The 9,531-nt window shown below is 35.8% G+C and overlaps 1 protein-coding gene across 1 annotated transcript; it reads left to right on the plus strand.

Annotated features, from left to right (window-relative positions):
- Positions 1-396: 396 nt before the first annotated feature.
- Positions 397-3,184, plus strand: LOC122047460 (F-box protein At5g46170-like). Its single transcript, XM_042608784.1, has 2 exons — positions 397-1,872; positions 2,771-3,184. The coding sequence occupies exon 1, from the start codon at positions 627-629 to the stop codon at positions 1,836-1,838; it is 1,212 nt and encodes a 403-aa protein (XP_042464718.1). The 5' UTR covers positions 397-626; the 3' UTR covers positions 1,839-1,872; positions 2,771-3,184.
- Positions 3,185-9,531: the final 6,347 nt, after the last annotated feature.

Below are 9,531 nucleotides of genomic sequence, written 5' to 3' on the forward strand. Positions count from 1 at the left end.
GCTAGAGATGCGTATGTCAAAAGAAATCATGTATTAGAAGCGAGCAATGTATATAAAAGTATTTGTGTTATTTTATAAGGGTGAAATGTTCTTTTTGATAAAAAAAAATCAACATAACTTGTCCATTAAATGAAAAAGGCCTGGTATATGTCACTATATATATATATATATATATATATATATATCAAACAAATATAATTATTTTCATATTGATTTAAAATAAAAAATAAGTCTAAAAATAGAAAGAAGATGGATTAATTTTGTGAAGTTGAGAAAATTTCAGGTGTATAATTTGAAAATTTCTAAAGTAGGATATATTATTTGTAATATTTTGAAAGGTAGGAGGTTATTCATAAACTTTCCAATCGGTTTTTTTCCTTAAATTATTTTCCGCTGTCTCTTTCTCTCATCGGCGGAGAGGCCACACCGTTGCCCTCCTCATCCACCGACGGCCGGCTTTCCCACCCTCGTAACCAGGGCTGTTAGGGTTCCTGCCTGGGTGCGGATTTTCTCTCCGTCCTCAGCTCGATCTCCATAAATGGCACCCCTTTCAACTTGGTAACGCGTGCGAGATTGATCCCGTCTCTACACCTCGCCCTGCAGCAAAATCCCCTCGATTCTTTCCGATGGCCTCCATCGGAGGCCCGGTGGTGGAGGAGCCCATTCGCTGGCGTGGGGATTCCATGGTTGCGAATGGGGAGGAAGCGGAGGGGATCGACCACTTCGATCTGCTGCCGGACTGCTTGCTCCTCGTCGTCTTCAACCTGATCGGTGACGTCAAAGATCTGGGAAGGTGCCGCGTCGTTTGCCGACGTTTCAACGCCCTTGCGCAACTGGTAGAGTCCGTACTCGTACGCATCATCTCCGACGACCCCTCCGCTTCCCTCGCTGCGGGTTCCGGTGGGGATAGGTCCCGCGGTTTCATTTCCCACCTAGCACGCATCATCCTTGGTGGCATCGTGAAGCCCTTGCAAGCTCTCGGTCATATGCTCACCCCCTCCGCTGCCGTTGCCTCCACCCAATGGTCCAGGCTCTCGCATCCTTCCTCCTCCACCTCTCCGATGTTGTCAGATGTTTCCCACCACTGTCCCTCCGAAATACTGAAGAACTTTCGGGATATTCGCCGCCTCCGGATTGAGTTTCCAGCTGGCGAGCTTGGCCTCGAAGACGGTGTCCTCTTGAAGTGGAAGGCCGAGTTTGGGTCGACCCTCGACAGCTGTGTCATCCTCGGTGCTGCCTCTGTTCTCTCCTCTACTTCTCTGTCGCCTATATCCTCGAACCCCAGCTCTGACTCTAGCTTCCAGGATGCTTGTATGAATGATGACAACGGTAGCATGCCTGAATCATTTTACAGCAACGGGAACTTGAAGCTTAGACTGTTTTGGACGATCAGCTCTATGATTGCTGCCTCAGCGAGGCATTACGTCCTCCAGCCAATTATCAGTGAGCATGAGACTCTTGAGACCTTGGAGCTCACAGACGTTGATGGGCAAGGGTTGCTGACGATGGGACAGAAACAGTTGCACGAGTTCAGGGTGAAACCATCTTCTACAGCTGGGAGCTCACAACGGACCCTGGTGCCAGCCCTCAGTATGCGACTATGGTACGCACCCTACCTTGAGCTACGTGACGGTGTAGTTCTCAAAGGGGCAACCTTGGTGGCTGTTCGGCCAAGCCAAGATTGGGGAAGTGAGTTTGTTGGTAACAGGGATTGTGGTGGTCTCACAAGTTCATCAGAAATGTGCTGGATTTCCAGTGCTTTCAAAGAGCCATATAGATCGGCTGTAGGAATGCTTATGAAGAGGAGGAGTTACTGTCTCGAGATGAATTCGTTCTGAGTTTGGAAGGATGGTAATACACCATCATAGAAAGGTAACATTCCATCTACTGTTCACTGATTGTGTTTAATTTTTAGATATTTTGTTCTTATTACTGAATATATGGTGATCGTAAACATGGATTATGAAATTTGATTGAATAGTCTCTCCTAATTTTTTAATGTATGTTTCTATTCCTATGTTTGGTTATATGCTACAAGTTGCAGATAAATATTTCCATAATTGCTACGTTTGTTGGTATTCGGTCTTGTATGTGCTTGTTCACTAAACTGCATCTTTCATTGGCTACTACCTTTTCAATAGGGAGCATGACTGGCTTCCTTTTGTCTCTTTAAACTGTTAGCTGGAAGGTTCTAGGTCTTCTTATATAAAATTAAGCATAAGACCATTTTCTAAAGGTAAATTTGGCTGTTTTGCTATACATTTGAGGTATCTGGTCTAGAGGTTGAAGGTGGTGGTCATGCTTATTGTACATAAGACGGTTGAGGACCAACTAATTCAACGGCTAGTGATTGTTTGTTAGTTTTTGCTTAGTTATAGTTTTCATATTACAGTTGATTAATTGCTGATTTACTATGTAAATGCTAATTTTCTCGAGTATTCTTCATTGCATTGGTAGTTGGATATGGTTCTGCATTTTTTAATTATATGGGGTCTGTATTATCCGACATTTATCCTAAAACTAACCAAGCACACACTTAGATTTTGGTACCGTGCAAAGTAATTTCTGCCTTTCTAGTTTCTACTTCACGTCATGCTACTTGTAGTTACAATGATGGAGTGTGAAGCATATTGGTAATGGTCAATTATATATATTTTTTGACATTTTATATTGAATATTTAAAAGTCATGTGGATTTGTACTTTAGTTTGAATTGCTTTATATCAGTTTTGTTTAGTATATATAATTTGCCATACTTATTCACCATTCAGATTTTGAAGATCGAGTAGGAGACTAAAACATGTTCAAAGGAAGATGACAATTATTAGCTAAATGACGATTAATCAACATGATCCATCAATGGTGACAATTATTAGCTAATTTTAAGCTGTGCTGCTATCTGTTGCAACTGAAGAAAGCATTGTAGTGCTACACTGTGCAAATTAAGGGTGATGTTTCTCCCACTTTTGTCAACCTAGATATATCCTTGCATGTTAATGCTGTAGCCATTCTATAGCTCATCCTGTTTTTTGTCACCATGATCCACTTTAGTTTCATTGCTACCAAAAATTGTATTAAAGCTTATGAGTTTGCCTTCTGTTGCATAGCTCTGCTTTTATGCACTGCATTCTCATGTCAACATTGCTTACGCCAAAATGTCATTTGCGTGGTATATCCTTTACTCATTGTCAATGTTTACACTGTTATTCTCCTCTAGTAGTGCCAAAACTTTAGTCTTTAATCTTGCAGTATAGCTTGCACCAAAATATAGGGAGAAATAGTTCAGGCATTTCTATTTGCTTCTTTGTAAAGTAGGCTTAAACATTTCCTGCACAGATAGACTGAACCTTTCTTTGTCCATTCTTTTGGTGGAACCTTGACCGAGTTTTGTTTCTAAATACTATGATGAGATATCATTAAACAGCCGTTATGCTTGTGGAATTCATGTTGAACTGGTCAATATACTAGTCGAGTGGTGATTTATTATAAACTTGCCAGTGTTTGGTCATAAATTTTCCCCCCCACAACTATACTGACAGGTAGTAGTCAATATGCCATAGATGCGTCTCATAAATGTTTCCATGGGCATTATTAAGTTGGTAGTTAGGAGTTGATGTGCCATTCATGCATCAGTATAGATTGCTTATAAAAGAAATACATGCAATATAATCACAACAAACTGTGAATTGCAACTAATTTTTTGAGGATTAATAACCTGCCATTCACTCAGATAAAAAGCAAGCTGTGTAGTTGGCAACTACCAACTAACTCATCATAATGGAAGAAATAGAGGAGGTTGAAGTAAGTCTTCTTTTTATTTTATTTTATTTTATTTTTGTATCATTTTGGATTTAGGATACTTAACTAATTTATTGACAAGATAGGTCAAGTTTCTCATTGGATTTACCATTGAGTTGTTTATGGAGTAGCTAAGTTTGTGACTTTCATTTAGCTGGTTTAGAAGAGAACTATAGACTCAACCAGAGGACTAGCTAATTGTGGATCTCCCTATGCGATTTCATTGACTCGGGAAAGATCAATTTCCAAGACCATAACAAAGAAGTTGATGTTTTCATTGACAAGGATTAGAATAGTAAAAGACAACCCCAAACACTCCACCTATGCAATTCACTTCATGATATTTTTATTACCAATTATTTAAACATCATTCATTCTAAAAATTACAAACTAATGCAGTTTATCAGAATTCATGCAGAAGATGGCTCAATAACTTACAGATAAATGTGAATATGGAATTTATCAAGTATAATCTAACTCAGTTTTGCAAATAAAAGGGTAATGACTTGTAGAATAAAACTTTCTTAGGAACAATTTGTATATGGATTGCTCTTCAAGTAATTCGGGTGAACAATCAGTTCAAAATTATTGAATATGTTTGGATCAAAATTGATTAAATAAATTTTTTTTTTTTTGACAAACAGAATTGATTGAACTTTGTTATCACAATCTAATAAATCAAATCGATATAAAATTAGTTAATTTGGTTAATTATCGAATTAATTAAATTTTTTATCAGTCGGTTAATGACATCATCATAGTCAAATTAGTCGGGTATCATTGTTTATAATACAAATATCTGAATTAACCAAATCTTCAATTTAATCATCTTTTACTCATCCTTACAAGTAACTGGTTGGCAATTTATTAAGCCACCAAAATTCTGACTACTGTCATCAAAGCCGAGTGGTTGGTAGCCTGGGCCTGAGTCTCAGTTGATGTAGTTATTAGACTGAAGAAGTGGTTGGTATTTAGGCAGTCTGAAAAATCAGCTTTCTTCAGGAGAGAGTTGTGCCCCATTTTCCTTCAATTTGAATCTCATTAATAACAAACAACTATCAATCTTAAAGGCAGTGGTGTGAACTTATCCCAACTATATTTGGAAAGGTGTTTCATTTAATCATCTAGATCATACATGCAATGCTGCATTTATTCGAGTTGTAACTGATGATTTTTCATGGCTAATTCCATTGAATGACTAAAGAATGAAACAACTCTTAGATTCAGTGATAAAAATAATATCAGAGATCAGGTCAACACCTAGGACTGTTTATTTAGATTGAGATAAAAAAAAATTGCACTTCTTGTTGGGATTCAATGGATGAGCTAGAGGGGGATGAATAACAATTATTAGCGTGATTTTCTGCTCTTGTTATCGAATTAGTAAGGTCAAACAATCACGCATTACTTGCCAAAATTGCTAACAAAAGCCACATATTCCCAGAAAACCACTGATTTTTTCTTCTAGGTCAACTATGGGAGGTGGAGAAACATTTTACAAGCTCAAAGGATTACAAAAAATATAAAAAGAAAAAGCTTTGAGAATATAAGATTTAGGATTTAACCAACCCTATTTTGCCAACCTTGAAGGCACCTTGAAGCTCTCCTTTTTCTACAATTTAGAATATTCATACAAGTTTTATAAACTAAACCATTGTCCAAGCAGCATATATAAAAACTGTAAACACAAAATCAAGTGAAACTTAAAGTATCTTTGTTGTTGGAAAAATTACCAACTCTTTAGGCCAACCAACAATGACTCCAACTACATCTTTGATGATTCTTGGTCCAGACTTAATTGGGATTGGAAGCTCTGCTTCTTCATCTAAGACAACATCAACAGATACCTGAAAAAAATTTAAAGGTCTGACTCCTTCTGATATTATTGTGCCATACGCCACCACGTTTTCAAGTTGTTTTACAGCTAGGTGGCATTTCTTCCCCTATTAAGAATAAAAAGATATTATATATATATATTTAGGGGAAAAAGTAACTTGACTAGAAATCAAGAAATATAGAACCTTCGTATTTGAAATGTCGCATTCATAAACTTCTTCCACATCATCTAACACCTTTGAATCTTTCATGTTTGAGCACTTGTTCGATACTGCATTCTCAGAATTTCGATCATTGATGACTGGCATAACACTAGCAAGTTGAGCTTTCAATTTCTCCAATTCAGCCTTTAACCTCTTAGTCTCTTCCAATTGTTCTTTTAAGTTTTCAGCCATAGTGTTTGGGACTGATTCTCTCTTCTTTCTTGGAGTTTTAAAGTAGACTTGAGGTTTTACGAACCCTCCCACACCTCGAACCCTTCCATAATGTTCTTGGCTTCCTAAAGCAGTGGTTAGCACATCATTCATTCCAGAAGATTTAAACTCTCCTTTCTCTTTCTTTTCCAGCAAGTCATCCTACAATTAAAGACATAACAAATCAATCCAAAAACTACATTTTTATTTATCTAGGCAATATGGATATTGAATAAAACTAAACATTTACAATTTTTCCTGCAACTTCTGACGTCTCCACATTTGTTATGTTGCCAGATTTGTCTTCCCGGGCTATACGCCAAAGCACTGATCTATCAACTTCCTCGTCTTCAGCAATTATATTATTCTCTCTCTACAATTCAAAATTCATCAGTTTAAGAACATGAAAAACTTACTTAAAATAACAAATAGAATACTCCTTATATATCTTACCAGTTCAGCCTCCAAGCCGATGTAACCCTTACGAGACATTCTATGGTGATATTTACAATGCATGGTCCGTTCTTTTTGTTTTTCATGAATAACCTACATCATTATGTTTTTTATTTAAGTATGGAAATTAATAGTTCTTAAAGGAAACATGACAATTTATAAATTATACCTCCCATGATGGATCCAGTCTCGCATCCACAAATGCTTTCCAATCTGTTATTGGGAGTTGATACTGACTTGGGGGAGAAATTAACTTTTCAGGATTTTTCCTATTCGGCCATACAAATCTGCTGGTTAATTTATTTTTGAAATCTCGCCACTTTTGAGCTGCTGAACTCATTACAGCAGACTCACTTTGTGGAGCTAGTTCGAAGACATTCTGCAAAAAAAAAAAAAAAAAAAAATAGTTGGTACTATTAAGACATGCTGAATTCTACTAAATTCTACTAGTCATTCTACTAAAAAAAAAATATTACAACAGACTCACAAGCATTACAGTAGGTAATTAAGACATGCCGAAATCTGTATATAAGTAATGAAGATTTATATAACAAGCATTATAGAGATGTTGATACAATTATAAATTTGTATAATAAGCATTACAGTCTAACAAGCACTTGTTGTTAATGAACACTTGTTGTTATAATTAAGACACTTGCAATATAACAAGCAATGCTGAATTGCAAGTGTTCATTAACAGCAACAATCTGTAATGCTTAACAGAAAGTATAATGTTTGTTATATATTTTTTTCGTAATGTATGAACACTTGCAATCTGTAATGTTTATTAACAGATTGCAAAAATCGTAATTGTTTTTTATATATGTTTCGTAATGAATTACAAACATCTTTGTAGGAACACTTGCAATCTGTTATTGAACATTATACTTTAAGATTATATAAAGACATTTGCAGTATAACAAGCATTAACTAAATTATATACAGAGATTATATAAACTAAATTAACAAATTAACAAATTAACTAAATTAACAAGCATTAACTAAATTATATACAGAGATTATATAACAAGCATTAACTACTTTAAGATTATATACACTTTATGTATAAACTAAATTAACAAATTAAAATGAACAGTATATAAAATCTAATCTTATACTTACAGAGATCTCTTCCCAAACTTTTTGTTTTATGTTTTCTGGAACATCAGGCCAGGACTTTATATTAATTGGCACCATAGATCTAGCAATAGAGCCAATGTATGATTGTAAAGCCCTTCCATTTGCATTGTATGCTGGCCTTCCCATGTTATCATAATCAATCTTTGCTTTTTTGCCCCATCTTGCAGCTGCAGTTAGTTTACCCATCAATGTAGGTCCTCTCTTCTTCTTTTGCACATCTACAATACCTTCTTCTTCATTAGTAAGTCCATGTTGCTCTGCATCAATACCTCCATGCAGCTTATCTTCATTTAAGCCTGGTAGCTCTTCAACTGTAGGTTTTTTCCCCTCCTTTTTACGACCCATTATGCTCTTTCCTGCAATAGAACATAAATGAAACCAATATTAAAATCTACACAACAACATGGATAATTAAAATATCACAGGCATAAACATAACATAAATAATAACAATAACATAAACATAAATATGACATAAATAATAACAATAAGACAAATATATATAAACATTACATAAATAATAACAATAAAAACATGATAAAAGTGCATAACATAATTTTTTTAAGTACATAAAGTGTCTTCTCTTATTCATAACATAAACATGACATAAAATAATAAATAATCATTTTTTCTTGTACGTTTCCCAAACACCCTCATTTTCTGATCTAAAGTATCTTTGATGAGCAGGAATGCAATGAGTATCAACATCATCAATTGGTCGAGACTCTGGAATACTAGTACAGCCATCATCCTCTCCCTCATAGCATCTATTTGGCACTTGTAGCACAATTGACCATCCTTTTTTTAATGGATCATCAATATAAAAGACTTGATTAACTTGACTTGCAAGGACAAATTCATCATTCTTGTGACCTCGTTTGTTCATGTTAACCAAGGTGAAGCCACATTCATCATTGGTGATTACTCCTTTGTCACTTGCAACCCACGCGCACTTGAAAAGAGGAACTTGAAATTGATAATAGTCCAATTCCCATATTTCTTCAATCACTCCATAGAAAGTCACGTCTACCAATAAGGGATGCTTATCTTTGTCACTACAAACAAGCATGGTGTTGGCAACTAGAGAAACCCCACTGTTTTGACAAACTCTCTCATCATCTCGTGCCTTTGTTTGGTATAAATTACCATTTATCACATAACTACTATACTTAATGACGTGCGCACGTGGTCCATGAGCCAACCATGTCAATGTCGATGTCATTCCACCATTGCAATTGTCTATTTCAGCAGCCACCTGACATGTATTCAATTTGAATAGAGTGATTAAAATAGTAGCTACAACTTGTTTAATGCAAAATTTATGAAAAAGATTTTTGCATTCACCTTTGCACGCAACCAGTTAATGAATCTCTTGTTGTGAGCATCTTGTATCCACCTTTCATCAGACTCTTTTTTTGGAAACATTGACTTAAGGAAGGTTTTATGTTCACTATTAGAAATATTTATATATATATTTGTGTTAGATAGTAGATATAGGCAATCACAGTGTGAGAAATAATAAATTAATATGGTACACTTACAATATGTAGGGAGATACTTCTTCCGTATTTTCCAACACAGTTAAATGTGCTTGTAGTAGATCAACTTGTTGCACTAAAATTGGTGCTTTGAATGCTAAGAAACCAGGAATATTTGCTTTAGGGTCTCGATTTGATTGAGGGACCCCAATAGGATCAAGGCCATTGAGGTACTCTGAACAAAACTCAATTGCTTCTTCGGCTGAATATCTCTGAACAATGCAACCTTCAGGATGTTTTCGACTACCTACATAACTCTTAAGCACCTTCATGTATCTTTCGAATGGATACATATATCGGAAGTAAACTGGCCCACATAATCGAACTTCTCGAACAAGATGGACTGTTAAGTGAA

The sequence above is a fragment of the Zingiber officinale genome, chromosome 2B (assembly GCF_018446385.1).
Source record: "Zingiber officinale cultivar Zhangliang chromosome 2B, Zo_v1.1, whole genome shotgun sequence".
Lineage (NCBI taxonomy): Eukaryota > Viridiplantae > Streptophyta > Magnoliopsida > Zingiberales > Zingiberaceae > Zingiber > Zingiber officinale.